Genomic DNA, 17,890 nt, shown 5'->3' on the forward strand with positions numbered 1-17,890 from the left:
CTTCTTGAATGCGTGAAAGTGAAGTCGTTCAGTCCTGTCCGCCGCCCCTTAGCGACCCCATGGACCGCAGCCCACCAGGCTCCTCCGCCCATGGGATATTCCAGGCAAGAGTACTGGAGTGGGGTGCCATTGCCTTCTCCCTGAAATTGCTGAGTCATATGATAATTCTATACTTAACCTTTTGAGCAACGGCCAAGCTGTTTTTCGAAGTGGCTGAACCATTTTACAATCCCACTAGCAGTGTAGGAGGGTTACAATTTATCCACATCCTCACCAATGCTTGTTGTTTTCCATGTTTTTTAATTGCAGCCACCCTAATGCCTCTATGGATCTTTTGCACAAACTCATCAAGACCTTCCACTGGATGCCCACCCAGGAGATAATCAAAAAACACTGAGAACCAGAAGCAGAGTTTCTGAAACAGATGCTGTGCTGTGTGCTTAGTCACTTAGTCTCCTCTGACTCTTTGCAACCCCAGGGACTATAGACCACTGGCCTCCTCTGTCCATGGAGATTCTCCAGGCAAGAATACTGCAGTGGGTTGCCAGACCCTCCTCCAGGGGATCTTCCCAACCCAGGGATCAGTGCAGTGATCCTTCATTACAGGTGGACTTTTTACCATCTGAGCCACCAGGGAAGCCCTCTGAAACAGGAATGGCACTGAAGTATCTAGAGACATACACAGTTATTATCACTAAGTAGTGGGCTTGTGCGTGATTATTATTTCTAGCCTTCTGCTTTCATGCTTTTTCAAGTTTTGTGAAATGAACATTTGAAAATGTGCCCTGCAGCCATTTCCTCCCATGTAAGTCATACAAACCAGGGCTGGTATTTTTCCAGAGAAAAGGTGATCACTAAAAACACTTGAACAAAATCACAGAAAGCAGAGAAGATATTTTTATAATCATGAATGAGATCTGGCCCAACTCTCTCAACTAAAGGAGAAAAAAACTGGACCCAGTGGGAGAAAATGACATAGGGCAAAGGCTATGAACTACTATTATCTTGATGACATTTGTTAGATGGCTAACGGAAGACCAAGGTAATGTCTTCCCTAGACGCCTACCTATGCTCTTTTCAACTTGATTGCACCACACTGCAAAAGTCCTGTTATCAAGTCTATTTTTGATAACACATCAATACATCTCGCAAATATTAATTCAGTAATGACTTGACAACTTCGTAAACTCGAAGGCGCAAAAAGACAAAAAGAACAAAACAGTGAGCTATTGATAGAATGACGGAGGGCAGAGAAGTTTTCTCTGAGCTGAAGTTTTAGACTTGAGAGTGAAATGTCAGTGCAACAACAGCAAAGAAACCATAGATTCATACATCAAAAAAAAAAAAAAAAAATCCCCACAACTCTAAATGACTAAGTAAGGGCACCCTGGACGTCAGCATCACGGACAGAGCCGCCCACTCCGCCCCCCGCCCCCTTATTACCCATCTTATTGATGCTAGTAGTCCAGAAAAATGAAGGCTTCCTTTGGGTGTTTAACAATAACGTGAGAGTAGGAATGGTGAGGTGGGGGTGGACGCCACGCCTAGTTCTGATAGATCCCAAGAGCCGAAACCTTGGCTACTGCCTCTCTGTTCCACCTTTTCCCCAATCTCCTCCATTATTTTTCTCCAGTCCTTTGACCCTGGAGCCCTTGCTAAGGGTTGGCTAAGAATGGGCCCGCCCCGTTGCTGGATTCGTCACAAACTACAGGAACCCCGCCTCTCCCTCTAATGATTCGCTACTCCTGGCTTCATCCCGCCTCTCCAGCGAAACGATTGGCTGCCTGGCCAGCGGGCAGTTAGCGCCTGCGGAGAAGCTGCGCCTAAGGAGAAGCTGAACTTCAGGTCACTGGAGGGGTGCTTCACTGACTGCAATGGCAGCCACGGCGTTGGCGGCGCGTACCCGGCAGGCCGTCTGGAGCGTCTGGGCAATGCAAGGCCGAGGCTTTGGCTCGGAATCGGTACGCCAGCGGCAGGGTCCGCTGCCCCAGCCCTGAGCGCGGATTCCTCCTCTCCCTCCCGCCCGCGTCTGTACCAATGCCCCCGTCTCTCTCCGCAGGGAGACAGTGTTAGGTCCAGTGCGGGCGCGGTCCGGGACGCCGGTGGGGCCTTCGGAAAAAGAGAGCAGGCCGAAGAGGAGCGATACTTCCGGTGAGGCCCTGGGGACCCCGAGTCCAGCCCTAGATCCTTCACGGCCTTCCAGCCCCTCTTCAATTGTCAGTTGCTCCCACGCATCCCTCCCTGGCGTCCTGCGGCGTCCCATCCACACCCGACCCCACCCCACCCCATCTCACCCTCCCAGAAAGACCTAACAGGCCCCTGAACCTGTTTAACACCCAATGCTTGAGGGCCCGACTGTCGCCACCTGTGGGCTCCCGGTGGCCTGCCGAATCCCACGGCCCCCATATCCAAGTCATTTCCACCTGCGGGTCTGCAGACCTCGACTTATCTCTTCCTGAGTCATCTACCGTTTCCACCCATGGAGTTCTCCCCGCATCGTGCAGAATGCCCTCCAGATTCCTCCCAGAGCATCTAGATCCGACGGTTCCACTATCTGCAGACTCACTGAGCCTGACTCTCTCAGCCCTCATCCCAGGCCTTAGCTTGCCAGCCCCGCAAGGATGAATTCCCTGATCCTTCAGACCCTCAGCCATTTCTAGACCCTTCTGCTTCTGCAGCTCGCGTCAGCGAGTGGGATCGTAGCAGCATGTGGCAGCTGCACGTGGTTTGGACACCTGTCCCCCTTTTTCTTGGAGACTTGGCCCGCTCAGCCCAGCCCAGCCCAGCCCAGCCTTTAGGAGCATGGATTGGGCTGGGCCTGTCTACCCTGTTTACCAGCCTCGAGTTATCTTATACTGACTTGTATCCACAGTGGGGAGCAGCGTGGAACTAATCTATCTTCTGCTCTCCTTGGCCTATCTTTTCTGCCCTCTCTTGCTCACGATTAAGGATTATCGCCATGGCACCTGTCATACCAGAGAGATAAGGTGCAGCCCTTAGAGACCATCTAATTGGTCTCCCACATTTTACATTTATGGAAAACAGAAGCCTGTATATAGCCAAGCCAACATTTGAATCATCCATTCTTGAGACCTAAATTGGACTCAAGAGACCACTTTTATTTTTCCTCCCCTTCATTTTGGCCTTTACAGAGGGCCTTGCAGTCCTCAGGCAAAGACAGCCCTAGATAAACTGTGGTAGGACACATATATTTGTCCTTTAACTATGCTCCTTTATATCTCCCCACCTCCTTTTGCTCTTTTCCCCCCCAGAAAGGGATTCTGTTCTCTGGGTTGTTTCTCTCATAAGTCCTTCAGGTAGGGACTTAAGTCACACCTCTCTGGAGTTTTCTTCTGAATCTGAAAGGACTCCTTCATTAGCGCAGGAATTTCAGGCACTAGCACCAGGACAATGGAATCATTTTTGGCCATCTCCTGTAAATGTTGTATCTTAGGATGGAGTCGTCGTTCACAGTGGGGCTTGAAGAGGGTAGAAGAGGATGGTGAGCCAGACTCCTGTGGGGTTGGGATGCCTTTTTGCTTTAGGTGTTTCAGGTGCTTAGAGATCTCTTTGGGGTGAAGAATTGGGATTAAACCAAGAGCCACTCTGTCCTGTAGAGCTCGTGCTAAAGAACAGCTGGCCGCCTTGAAGAAACACCATGAAAATGAGATCTCTCATCATGCAAAGGAGATTGAGCGCCTGCAGAAAGAAATTGAGCGGCATAAGCAGTCGATCAAGAGACTAAAACAGAGTGAAGATGATGACTAAGTCCACCAGTTCTCCATAGAATGGCACCTATTACTGCCCACTTCTATGTAGACATAGTTCTGGTTTAACCAAAAGCAATCTGTGTGCTTCCAAAATATTATAATAAATTGTCATTAGTGAACTGTGTCTAATGTTTTTGTCTGAAAAGGGGTAAGGGGACACACTATTGGGCCACTAAAATGAATCAGAAGACAGGGTACCTGCAGTAGGGAACTTGGAGCCAAAGCACAGTGTGATGAGTGCTGTGCAGCAGAGGCAGGAAACAGCATGACAGGGAGAACAGAAAGTCCCTCTTCCCCGTCAGACACTAGGCAAGAGGCAACGGAGAGAGCTTCCTAAGGGATAGATGTCAACGTATAAGGTCAAGAGCAGCCTGGAAAACAGGAGTGGTTGCTTCAGTTCAGTTTAGTCGTTCAGTTGTGTCCGACTCTTTGAGACCCCATGAACCACAGCACGCCAGGCCTCCCTGTCCATCACCAACTTCCGGAGTTGACCCAAACTCATGTTGATTGAGTTGGTGATGCCATCCAACCATCTCATCCTCTTATTCATCCCCTCCTCCTCCTGCCCTCAGTCTTTCCCAGCATCAGGGTCTTTTCCAATGTGTCAGCTCTTCGCATCAGGTGGCCAAAGTATTGGAGTTTCAGCTTCAACCTCAGTCCTTCCAATGAACACCCAGGACTGATCCCCTTTAGGATGGACTTTAAAAGTTGTAATTCAAGGCACCATCAGTAATACCATTTTGCATTTATAAAATGGATTAGACAACTCCGTGTGAACTAATTACCCTTGTTCTAATTATCCTCATGCAGATTGAGAAGGCTGGAATTAGAAATCATGTCACTTTGGCATCCAGATGTTTAGACTCCTAATCTGTTAACAGCACAGAATCAGAATTATCACTGAAGTTACATTTTGCTTTGCTGAGCATCCTCTTGCTTTAGACTTAAAGGCCTTGATTATTATACAAACTATTTGTGTAACTTATAGACAAAAATGCAAAAAACAACTTCAAGTGACATATGGGCCATTGGCAAGATATTTTCAATTCACCAGTTCAATAGTAGATCATTTGCCCCAGAATTGTGATGTCATTTGTTTTAAGACAGATGACTTTTTGTTTACACAAAAGGCCTTAGGACCATTGAGTGATAACATCTTGGACAAGTCGTTGACCCTGTCCTTGCAGACCAGACACTTGATGGCTGTTTCCAAAACTTAACCATAGTGCTGCTGATGGAAAGTTTATTTCTAGATACTCTTGAGGTATGAGTGCTGAGATTCTAGTGGCCAGCAACAAAATGACGTTAAAGATGAGGTACAAGAAATGGTCATATTAACTCACATACCTTTTTAAAATTTTAAAACACTGCAAAATTTGAAATTTTAAAAACTGGTTGAGGAACACATAACATCTCCCATTTTGGACTTTTGTGACCAAAAAAAAAAAAAAATGGCACACAAAATCTTGGGAATTCTCTGGTGGTCCAGTGGTTAGGACTCTGCTTTCACTGCCATGGGCCTGGAGTTCGATTCCTGGAAATAAGATCCCACATGTCCCAAGGCCAAACAGGCAAAGAAAAAAAAATTGAAGATTATAGTGTTTGGTGACTTCTTATAATCAATACTTTCCTTATTGGGAATGATGTTCCTAAGTTGATTCCTCAACAGCAGTGTATCATCTACTCTTGTCCTGTTTTAAATGAAAATCAGTCTAATGATGATTGAATCAAAGAGTTGAAACTTTAAAGTGAAGACAAGGAATCATGGGTTCAATTTTTTTTTTTTTTTTGCCTCACCTGGCAACATGTGGAACTTCCCCTTGAGGGATCAACCTGAAACCCCTGCAGTGTAACTCCAGTGGTTAAAACTGAGCTTCAGCTCTTAAAAAAAGTCTTTGGAGCTGCCTAATTTAAAACTACCTGAGCTTTATAAAAATGGTAACTCGTGATCTTTTTGTTAGGACATACCTGTGGTTAGTTTTCCTATCATGCTATAGTAACGGAAGGATATAACTCTGTTTTAAAATACTTTAAAAAATTTAAACAAATATATGTTAAAATCCTAAGATAATTTATGTGATATGAACCAGTTACCACAGACATAACACAGGCCATGAGATTAACCAAAGACCCAGAAGCACCCTCAGGTGGTTCTTAGAATTTGAGAAATACTACAGCAAGGGATTCTTAAAGAAGCCACAAAGCAGCAGCAGCAGCATCACCTGGGAACTTGTTAGAAACGAAGATTCCCAGGCCACATCCCAGACCTGCTGAAACTGAGGGTGGAATCCAGCAATGTCATTAAACAAGATCCCCCAGGTGATTCTGATGTGCCCTGAAGTTTGAGGACCATTCTAAATTCTAATGAAATTTGCTGACATTCTTGAGCACAGGGCACTTTTAATAATCATCAGACATAGGCAACATATGTGTCAACATAGGCAGATTATTAAGTACAATGAAGATAACTATATATTTCATATTTTAAATATTATATCTATTTGGTTGTGCAAGGTCTTAGTTGCAGCATGTTGGGTCTAGATCCCTGACTAGGGATAGAACCCGGGCTCCCTGCTTTGGGGCATAAAGTCTCAGCCACTGGAGCACCAGGAAAGTCTCTAATAGAGTTCTTAATATGAATGCTATTTTAGGACTTTTTAAAAAATGTATTAAGAATTATTCTGTACAAAACATATTAGCATTTTCGAACATAGCATTCCACAGAATACAATTTGGAAAATGCTACACTGGTTTATTGCATTAGTTAAAATCTTTTTTGTTTACAAGTAACAGAAACCAGCACTGGCTGGCTTATGGAGGAGAAAAACAGTAATTTACTGGAAGAACAGGCTATTGCCTCACAGAATCTCAAGACCTGAACAAACAAAACTCAGGAAAGGCAGGGGCCAGAGAAGCCCTGAAAAGTACAGGAGATCTGTCTAAGTAGCTTTCTAACCACCTGTGTCAGAAACATTAAAAAAAATTTTTTTTCCTATGGAATTTTACACGAGATTATTTAACAATTATTTAATAATTGCACAACTATTTATGGAGCACTTTATAATTATTTACTCATTAAATCTCATGATATTTCTGGTAAATAGGTTCATACACCATAAGCTTAATTTTATAACCAAAGTAACAAAAGCAGGGAATTGGGAATAACTATCTCAAGGTCACACAAGCAGGTTTGTGCTGAGCAAGGACTTTACTTCAGAACTCCTGTTCCCACAGTCTTGAATTGCAGTGGTTCAGCTACCCGTTAGCTCCCTCCTCAACGTGGAACAGGTTGTGGGTGGTGGGTCTTGCCAGGACCATTGGGGATGACCCAGGGTTATTCCACTATTTTCAAATATGCATTGCTGCATATTCTATGGATTCCAGTTTCATACTTCTAAAATGTATTCATTTAATTTTCAATATAAAAATTATATTTAGTATCTACTACATGCTGGACACTTGTTAAACACTGGGAATTCAATTACAAAATAATTCCCACGGAGGTCCTTATGGAACCCACAGCCTATTGGCAAAGTCAAGTGGTTAAACAACAATGTCATTTTAATGGAGTGAGTTTAGAATGTTGGGGGAGGCCGTGGGACAGGCAATCAATGCTGACCTGGGAGAGACATAACAGCAGCCAGGTAAACAGGAGAGACTGGCATTCAAGACTGAGTGACAGAATCTGGCATTGAGAGAGGTCCTTGGCTCCTGGGGGTCGACAATAGTTTAGCCTTTCTATCTGCTGCTCGGAGGGACTGTGGCGGGGATGGGGAGGTGGGAGTGTAGTAAGTTCTGTGACTCTGCCCAGGGCTGAGCTGGCCACCTGTAAGCTGACTCAGTCACTGTGTCCCACTTGTCAGTTCTTTCTTTCTTCTTTCCATCCTCTCTCCCTCCTTTGCTCCTTTCCCTCTTCTTTTTAAGTACAGTCCTTTCCTAGAGCAGAAAACACCTAAACCACTTTTACCCTCGAGGAATCTTCAACCTCAAACACCAGAAAGGAACAAAAAGCTTGGGAGCAGGCAAAGGAACAAAGAAGTACAAGGAGACGTATGCCAACGCTTCACACGCTGGGCCACCCAGCACAATCTCGCAATTAGCAGATGCCACAGGTTCCCCCTTGCTCATCATCCTTTTTATTAACTTCAGATAAAATTCACATGACATAAAATTAATCATTAACCATTTAAAGTGTAAAATTCAGGGGCATTTAGTATATTCACAATGTTGTGCAAACATTGCCTCTATTTAGTTCGAGACATTTTCATCACCCCAGAAGGAAATTCCGTACCCATTAAGCTGTCACTCTCCATTTCCCTCTCGACCCAGCCCCTGGCAACCGCTAGCCTGCTTTCTGTCTCCATAGACTTGGCTATTCTGAATCAACATGCAAATGGAATCGTACAATATGTAACATTTTGTGTCTAGCTTCTCTCACTTAGAGTAAGGTTTTCAAGGCCCATCTGTGTAACATGGTTTAAACTTTTGTGTATTTATTTTTGACTGCACTGGGTCTTCGAGGCTGCACGTGGTGAGCAGGGGCTCTAGTTGCAGTGCCGAGGTTTCTTACTGCGATGGCGTCCCATGGCTCTAGGGCACACGGGCTTAGTTGCCCTGCAGCACATGGAATCTTCCCAAACCAGGAATGGAACCTATGTCACCTGCATTGGCAAGTGTATTCTTAACCACTAGACCACCAGGGAAGTCCCATTCCATTTTTAAAAAATTATTTATTTTTAATTGAAGGATAATTCCTTTACAGTATTGTGTTGGTTTTCTGCCAAATGTCAACATGAACCATCCATAAGTTTACATATGTCCCCTCCCTCTTGAACTTCCCTGCCACCTCCCTCCCCATCCCACACCTCCATTCCATTGTTTAATAGCAGAATAATATTCCATTGTGTGGCTATATCACACTTTTGACTATACATTCATCAACTGATGGACATTCGCCTTGCTTCCACCTTTTGGCTGTTGTGAATAGTGCTGCTAAAAATATTCCTATACAAGTATTTATTTGGACCCCTGTTTTCAGTTCTTTTGGATAAATACCTAGGCGTGACACAGCTGGATCATAGAGTAACTCTATATTTAACCTACTGAGGAACTGCCAATCTGTTTTTGCACAGCAGCATTTTGCATTCCCACCAGCAATGTACGGAAATCCAGTTTCTTCATACCCTCACTGACACTTGTTACACGTGATTTTTTTGATTCTAGCTATCCTAATGTGGGTAAAGTGGTAGCTCGTCATGGTTTTGATTTGCATTTCTCTGATGACCAATAATATTGAGCATCTTTTTGTGTGCTTATTGGCCACTTGTCTGTCTTCTTTGAATAAACATCCCTTCAAGTCCTGTGCCTATTTTGAATTGGATTGTCTTCTTGTCATTAAGTTTCCAGAATTTTTTAAATTAATTAATTCATTTGACTGCACCAGGTCTTAGTTTCAGCACACAGGATCTTTAGTTGTGGCATGCAGACTCTTAGTTGTGGAATGTGGGATGTGGCTCCCTGACCAAGGGTGGAACCCAGGCCCCCTGCATTGGGAGCTTGGAGTCTTAGCCACTGGACCACCAAGGAAGCCCCCAGAATTCTTTATATATGATGGCTGCTGCTGCTGCTGCTGCTGCATCACTTCAGTCGTGTCCGACTCTGTGTGACCCCATAGACAGCAGCCCACTAGGCTCCTCTGTCCCTGGGATTCTCCAGGCAAGAACACTAGAGTGGGCTGCCATTTCCTTCTCCAATGCATGAAAGTGAAAAGTGCAAGTGAAGTCGCTCAGCCCTGTCCAACTCTTCGAAACCCCATGGACTGCAGCCTACCAGGCTCCTCCGTCCATGGGATTTTCCAGGCAAGAGTACTGGAGTGGGGTACCACTGCCTTCTCCGATATATGATGGCTGCTGCTACTGCTGCTAAGTTGCTTCAGTCGTGTCCGACTCTGTGTGACCCCAGAGACGGCAGCCCACTAGGCTCCCCCTTCCCTGGGATTCTCCAGGCAAGAACACTGGAGTGGGTTGCCATTTCCTTCTCCTACTAGACCTTAACTGGACTTCCCTGGTGGCTCAGACAGTAAAGCATCTTGCCTACAATGTGGGAGACCCGGGTTCAATCCCTGGGTCAGGAAGATATCCTGGAGAAGGAAATGGTAACCCACTCCAGTATTCTTGCCTGGAAAACCCCATGGATGGAGAAGCCTGGTAGGCTACAGTCTGGGTGCAAAGAGTCCGACAGGACTGAGTGACTTCACTTTCACTTTCAGACCTTAATTAGCTATATAATTTGCAAAATTTTCTCCCACTCTGTGATTTTAGATGAGGTCATGAGAGTGGGACCCTTACAATGAGATTAGAGCCCTTCTAAGAAGAGACATCAGACAGCTTGCTTACTCACTCTCTGCCATCTGTGGACATCAAGAAGGCAGCCATTTGCAAGCCGGGACGAGAGCGCTCAGAACCCAACATGCTGGTACCTTATCTTGGACTTCCAGACTCCAGATTCTGACAAAACAAATTTTGTTTTTCAAACTTACCCAGTCTACGATATTTTGTTATGGCAGCCTGACCTAAGATAGGCATCAAAAATATTCACAGAAATAAACTTTGAAAAGTTTTTACAGTTAGCATCAAGAGAAATATACTTGTTCACAGTCTTTGACTCATGAATTTGCTCCTAGAAACTTAACCTAGGAGACTAATCAGGAATATAATGCAATATCTTATATGTAAGAGTTTCATCTCACTTTGACATAAAATATTGAAAAATGTCTAGCAATAGATATTAATGAATGTGACACGTAAACATTCTACAACCATTAAAAATTATGTTGTAGGGGAATTCCCTGGTGGTTCCGTGGCTAAAGCTCAACTCTTTCTGCCACAAGACATCAAGAACCTTCATGAAAACATCAAGAGCTTCATTTTAAAAAAAATTACTAAAAAAAAGAAAACCTATCAGTAAAATCACGTTATTATGAACTTTAAACAAATTAAGTTTAAAGAACATTTAATTTTTGAAAATCATCATGAATTATAGTAAGTAGCAAAAGCAGGCTCCATCGCCATACATAATTTTTATGCTATTTAGTTGTTCAATCGTGTCGGATTCTTTGCAATCCCATGGACTGTAGCCTGCCAGGCTTCTCTGTCCACAGGATTTCTCAGGCAAGAATACTGGAGTGGGTTGCCATTTCCTTCTCCAGGGGATCCTCCTGACACAGGATCCAACCCAAGGCTCTTGGGTCTCCTGCATTGGTAGGCAGATTCTTTACCACTGAACCACCTGGGAAGTGCACATAATTTATATACTGTAAATATAAACATAGTTTAAAGAATTAGTATATAATAGTAACATTATATTTATATATAATAAATATATGCAAAAATAAAAGCCAATGTGTTAACATTGAATCTCTCTTGGTAGTAGGATTAGAATTTCAAAGGGATTCTCTCTACCACCTTCCCCCCCCACTTCAGTTCTTTGAAAGTATCTTTTATTTCTTAAGTTACAAATGTACTACATCTTGGCTTTTAAGCGATTATTAAATAAGTGTAGTGTATAAAGTCTTTTAATTTCTCTATTATCCCTTTACCTCAGAGGTAACTGGATCCTAACAGTTTGTTGCAAACTGCACCTATTTCCAGACTTTTGTTGCCTCTGTGTAATCACCGACATATCTACGACATCATTCTGAATGTATCACTGTGCATTTGTTTTTTGTTTCTTTGCTTTAACCTAACATTAAATTCAGCACATCTTTTCATTTCACGTAGAGCACCTACAATACAGCGTATAGCTATCTCCTTCTGCTTCTGTGCGGCATTATGCTTCCTGTGTAGACCAACCTGTTTATTACTTTCACCAGTCCTCTTTGATGAACATTTTGGTTGTTTCTAGGTTTACACTTTCACAATGAACAGGAGTAATACCGGTTTAGGGTAGAAAGCGTCAAAAACCTTTTTTTAAAGGGGGGGAGGGGATATCATTTCGGGTTATTTCTTTTGTAGCTTTATCCTTTTCTGTACTTTCCAGTATTCTGCAATAATATATGTTACATAATTTGGAAAGGAAAAACATGAACTAAAACCAAAAGTTGATTAACAGAAGAAAAGCAAAAAAGGGTGAAAAAAAGAAATGGAAAGCTTACGGCGTAGTCCTCTCCCCTCCCCTGGGGGCGGGATCGGACGGAGGGGGGGCGGGCCGCCGCACTCCGCACCAATCAGAGACCAGTTGATTAGCGAGAAGAATTTGGAGACCCTCCACTCCCAGCAATCAGGCTAGGGGTTATGCTTCCCTCAGCGGCCTGGAAACCAGCCTGGGCCTATCCCGAGTGCCGCTGCGGGCTGCTACTGGCTGCCAGACAGCCCCGCCCACCTTCCTGCTCATTGGCAGCCACGGTCTTCATTAGGAGAGCCTGTTGCTGAGCAAAAAGAAGTAGGCGCCGCAGCTTTGGCTCGGAAGAGACTATTAGACCGCAAAGGTACTGGGCGCCCTTGGGTCAAAAAAGCAACATGACTAACCTTCTTTTATTCAGTCCCTGCTAAATGCCAAGCTTCGTGCTCCAGAGTTTTAAATGTAATTGTCATGACCACTTTCTTGAACACCCGACTATCTACCAGTCACTGAGCTAGGTACTTTAAAATAAGAACAGTTTAGTTCAGTCGCTCAGTCGTGTCCGACTCTTTGCGACCCCATGAACTGCAGCACGCCAGGCTTTCCTGTCCATTACCAACTCCCCGAAGCCTACTCAAACTCATGTCCATGGAGTTGGTGATGCCATCTATCTCATCCTCTGTCGTCCCCTTCTCCTCCTGCCTTCAGTCTTTCCCAGCATCAGGGTCTTTTCTAGTGAGTCAGTTCTTTGCATCTGGTGGCCAAGGTATTGAAGCTTCAGCTTCAGCATCAGTCCTTCCAATGAATATTCAGGACTGACTTCCTTTAGGATTCACTGGTTTGACCTCCTTGCAGTCAAAGGGACTCTCAAGCGTCTTCTCCAACACCACAGTTAAGTACTATTTAAATGATCATTACTGTTTATTGAGCACCTAATCTTCATCAAGCCTGGTTGAGAGACTCATATGCATTAACTCTTATCCACACAATAAACCCTGAAGGTAAACGTTATAGCTCCATTTTACGAAACAGGAAACAAGTTCAGAGAGGTGAAGTGACTTGACCATGTTCCCACAGCTCTAAAGTGTTGGAACTAGACCCTTCAATTCTGACATCCTGCTTCCAAGTACAACTGTGGGAGGGGAGGGGTGGATAACAAAAGGCTTCTGAGGGTAGGAAGAGGTGGAAAGGGATGGTGGCAAGGCTCTGGGGCACTGCTCCAGTGATAGGTCTCAGGGTGATTGTCTGCGAATGGAATATATATAGCCTCGGGGCCTGGAGGACAGGGGGAGAGAGGGTGAGCAAAACTCCAGTTCGAAGACACTTCTCTCTGGAAATGGGAGGCTCTTGGGGCAGTCTGCAGGTGGCCCTAATTGGGGGCCTGGATCCCAAGGTTCTAAATTCTGCTCTCTGACCAGCTTCTTGGGAGACCTTTGGCGAATGCCTTATCTCTGGACTTCAGGATTCCTGCCTATAAGGTGAGAGAGTAAGTCAAGATAACATGAAGTGAATTTGGGCAAGGGGCAGAGGAAAGCTGGGTGGTCTCCGGGAAGTCTGGTTCCTGCTGGCAGCAAGGGAATCCTCATAGTCTTAACTGTTGCCTGGCCTCTTTTAAGGATCTGACAATTCTGGGAACTCAAAAATCTACCTTTTTCCCGAGCCAGTTCTGAGCTATAACAGAGTCCTGCCTGCAGGGTGCGCTGAGGGCTCACAGCCTACTGAACCAAACTGGAGCTCAGATTTTGTTTTATTTTTTAAAAGGGAGAATTTTGTTTTTAATTTATTGGGGTTTTCGGGCCGCATCTTGATGAACTTCCTCCACCGAGGATCATCTCGCACCCCCTCCAGTGGAAGCAGCAGAATGTTAACCACTGGACTGCCAGGGAAATCCAAGAGGGGTGAATTTTTTGAAATCTGAAGATTTCTGTCCTCAGGATACAATCAAGTTACCTGAATTATATGTAATGCCCAACACCAGTTCTTCTCACACTTCCTCTGGAGAGTTAGAGCTATTTTCAATTCCTTTGTTTTCCAGATGAAGAAATAGATCCTAAGAGATTGAAAAAAAAAATCACTTTGGATCACATGGCTAAAAACTAGAACCCTAGTTGCCTGATTCCTGGGCAGGGCTCTTCGGAGAGGGTTGGTTCTGCTTTTGAGAGTCTGTGGCTGTTCTGCCCCCTAATGCACAATTCCTGGGGACAATGTCAATTTTGGTTGTATGGCTTGACAGCTCAGGACCTGTCAGCCAGAAGGCCCTCCCTCAGCACCTAGCAGAATGCCTGCTGAATGAGTAATTAAATGAATGAATGTGTGAATGAGCCACAGAGATTGAGTCTGCTTTGGTTTTGTCAAATAAGTCACCCGGAGTTGGATTTCTTTCCTGAAATTCCCTCAAGGCAGAAATGATATTCTAAAATGGAAGGGGAGGGTGTGGCAAACAATAAGAGCTCAGAAAATTATATCTGAGTTGATAAATCATAGCCCCAGATCTGGTCAGGGTATAAAAATATTCTATCATATTGCATTTGGGATTAGAAAATTAATTTATGAAGAATGAATTCAGAACAGATGAGAATTCCATTAGGGTTAAAATCTGTGAGAGGGTCTGAAGCTAAAGGAGCCTCAGAAACATTTCAAATAGCATCTAGATGTACCTTCAGGACTGGAATGTGACTGAGGAATAAAAGAAAGCTTTGACCAATCAGTGGCCTCAACAGAGCTGATGCAAGAGTGGAGAGAAGGGCAACAGAAGGTGGATCTTTCCTGAACCAAAAATATGAGCCATGGGGGAGGGGAGGAACAAACTTGGCAGTATCACCTGGGCTGGAAGCTTCAGTGCTGGATTTCCAAGTCCGGCTCAGTTCCTGATACACACTAGATGGTCAGTAAATGTTTAGTGAATGAAAGAGTGAGGGAAGAAGCCTGAGCCCCAACCAGCACGTTCGCTGTGGAGGTGGTTTAGTGATTCATCTTTTCACTGGCTCCGTTTTGCTCAGATTCCAACTAGCCTAACTACTTTCTGATGATAATTTGGCTTTTCATGGTATAAAGAGGTTCTGGCCTATCAATTATGAGCCACTTAACAATTATATTTCTCACTCCCAATTAATATATTGGAATTCTGCTTTACGCATCAGTTCCTTGTGCCAGCCTGCTTCTTACATATTCAGGTCTTTCATTGGTGATGCAGTGGAGTTTCTGCTTTGGAGTCATTCCTGTCTAGATTTGAATTCTTACTCAATATATTACTAAGCTGTCTGACATTTGCCAACACACCTCTCAAGCATAAGTATCCTCATCTGTCAGATGGGGGCATAATGCCTACTTCATGATATTGTGGTGAGAATTACATGAGATAACAGATGAATCCTGGACTATCCTTGGAGCTCAGTAAGTAGTAGTATCTGTGTTCCTTCCAAGCTTTCCTTCAAAGGAGATTGGGTCACAAAATCTCATTCAATTGAGAATATCAGTATCTTTTGCTTTTCACAAATTTACTGACTTTGTAAGTGAAGCCTTGGGAATGATTTAGTTGTTTCCTTGAAGGTTCTAAAGAGTCATTCTACAGAGGATGGCAACTCATACTCATTAATATAGAAGTAGTTCCCAAGGACTCACTGATGCTGCAGCGCCAATACTTTGGCCACCAGATGTGAAGAACTGACTCATAAGAAAAGACCCTGATGCTGGGAAAGATTGAAGGCAGGAGAAGGGGACAACTGAGGACAAGATGATTAGATGGCATCACCTACTCAATGGACATGAGTTTGAGCAGGCTCCGGGAGTTGGTGATGGATAGGAAAGCCTGGCATGCTGCAGTCCATGGGGTTGCAAAGAGTCGGACATGACTGAGCAACTGAACTGAACTGCGGACTCACTACATGCTAGTGGGAGACAGAAACATTAAGACACAGTTCCTGCCTTCAGGGAGTTCTGACACAGTCTGGTGCAGTCAAAAGAAGACATGTGACCCTGACACAAAGTTTTACTTTTCTAAGTTTGGGTTTCCTCACTTTGCAAATGTGGTCAGTAACATTCTACTGCTGGTTGCAGAGAAGGGGTAAGACATGCAAATATGATAACAAGACTGCATCAAATTTGAAGACCAATGGTACAAAAATGTAGAAACAATGTGTTGAGGAGTTAAACAGTGGTAGAGCTTATTTACAGCTCAGTTGGAAAAAGCAATACTTTCTATGCTGCTGCTGCTGCTGCTAAGTCGCTTCAGTTGTGTCTGATTCTGTGCAACCCCATAGGCGGCAGCCCACCAGGCTCCCCCATCCCTAGGATTCTCCAGGCAAGAACACTGGAGTGGGTTGCCATTTCCTTCTCCAATACATGAAAGTGAAAAGTGAAAGTGAAGTCGCTCAGTCGTGTCCGACTCTTCAAAACCCCATGGACTGCAGCCCACCAGGCTCCTCCGTCCATGGGATTTTCCAGGCAAGAGTACAGAGGAAGTGGCATTTTAAAGCTTTCATTCAGACCACAGTTACTAATAAAGGCATTAATTGCTGGGCTAGAGTTCAGTGGCCAGAGATTTGCAGAGAGAAAGGCTTGAAGATCAAACAAGGAACATGAAGGTGGCAGGTGATTAGGTTAGAAAAGATATATCGAGGCAGATCTTGGCAGATATTGAATGCCAGTATAGAGGTTGGACCTTCATTCTGTGACTGATGAAATACCTGTGAAGTTAATCTAAACATTTGACATTACAGAGTATATTTTAAAAGTAAAAGCTGAACCTGACATATTTGAGGAGGGTGACTTAGAGAGGAATTCAATAAGGAAGATTTAGTCAACAAGGGCATGTTATTGGCAGGATATTTTGTTAGGTGGCACAAGGCAGAAGACAACGATGTCAAGATGTGGACCCTGCCCTCAAGGAGCTTATAATAAAAACTCATGTCCACAGAAAAGTACAACACAAGGTAGACTGTAATAAGTGTTATAACAGAGCCCCAGCCCAAGGGTCTCAGCTTGGCTGAGAATGAGGTTAATTTACCTCTCCTAAGAGTCTGACCAAGTCAGGCTTGGGAAGCCTCAGAGGGTCTGTTGGAGGTCATTCAGTCCACTTGAGCTCCTGCTGGGATTCTCTATCCCTGGTAAACATTAACTTTGAAACAAAAAGTGGAGCTCTGAAGAAAAACTGTCAAGAGGCTGTGGGAAGTAAATAGAAGAAGGTGAAGTCAGCTTTGAGGTGCTGGTAGAAGCGACTTCTCCCAAATGGAGAGTTGAAGGCCAGGAAATGGATGAGATGGGGAGGGAGAGTGTGCCTGGGGAGAGGAAAGATGAAAACAGAAACTAGGGGAACACCCACGTTCCAGGAGGTGGGAGGAGAAAGAAGAGTCAGAGAAGGAGTGGCCAGAGAGAGAAGGGAGCGTGGGGGTGGGGGTGGGGGACAGTAGAATACCTTGTCACAAAGTTTTTAGAAGAGGGGGGAGAGAAGGCAAGGTGGGAGGCCCCAAGGGAGCAGAATAGGGGAAACTGCAGCAACAGGGTTTGAGGTTAGACATGAAGTTGCCACGGAGATTCCAATGAATGAAGGCTTCTCCAGAGACTCCAGAAATAAGCTGGATTCCCTGTGTCTGGTACATTCTAAGGTGGAGCCTTCCCGGAGGCCAGAAGAACAGGGCTGTGTGCTCCGATCTCCAAAGATCGGGCTGTCAGCTCTGTAATTAGCACTACCTCTCCTAACCCGAACCAGTCCCTCCAGGAACCGAAAAGCTGAAGAACATACTTGGGAGGGATTTCACACCCATGTGTTTCTGGCCCAGCCCGGTGAAGTCCCGTTTCATCATGCAGCTTTAGTGACTCTGCGGGGCTGTCACTCTCATCTGGTATTGCCAACATTCTGACTAAAGCCTCTTGCAAAAGTTTGCAGCATTCGCCGGAGGCTGACTACAGCTCCCAGAATTCCCCGGGAGCTTCCCGGTGCCGATTGGCTGAGCCCCAGGCTCCTGAGGGGGTGTTCCCCCGCCTCCCCGGGAAACAGGCATCTG

The 17,890-nt window shown here is 44.6% G+C and overlaps 1 protein-coding gene across 1 annotated transcript; it reads left to right on the forward strand.

The window, feature by feature from the left end:
• ATPIF1 (ATPase inhibitory factor 1) lies at positions 1,756 to 3,889 on the forward strand. The gene is made up of 3 exons (XM_018056878.1): positions 1,756 to 1,961; positions 2,060 to 2,151; positions 3,618 to 3,889. Exons 1-3 carry the CDS (start codon positions 1,875 to 1,877, stop codon positions 3,766 to 3,768), a joined length of 330 nt encoding a protein of 109 aa, XP_017912367.1. The 5' UTR covers positions 1,756 to 1,874; the 3' UTR covers positions 3,769 to 3,889.

The sequence above is a fragment of the Capra hircus genome, chromosome 2 (assembly GCF_001704415.2).
Source record: "Capra hircus breed San Clemente chromosome 2, ASM170441v1, whole genome shotgun sequence".
NCBI classification, from domain to species: Eukaryota; Metazoa; Chordata; class Mammalia; order Artiodactyla; family Bovidae; genus Capra; species Capra hircus.

What these genes read in the sequence shown, in the direction of transcription:
- ATPIF1 (XM_018056878.1), top strand. Translation starts at nt 1,875, where the DNA reads ATGGCAGCCACGGCGTTGGCGGCGCGTACCCGGCAGGCCGTCTGGAGC. An exon ending in GAGGCTTTGGCTCGGAATCG is followed by an intron (nt 1,962 to 2,059) that starts GTACGCCAGCGG and finishes CTCTCTCCGCAG; the next exon opens with GGAGACAGTGTTAGGTCCAG. An exon ending in GAAGAGGAGCGATACTTCCG is followed by an intron (nt 2,152 to 3,617) that starts GTGAGGCCCTGG and finishes TCTGTCCTGTAG; the next exon opens with AGCTCGTGCTAAAGAACAGC.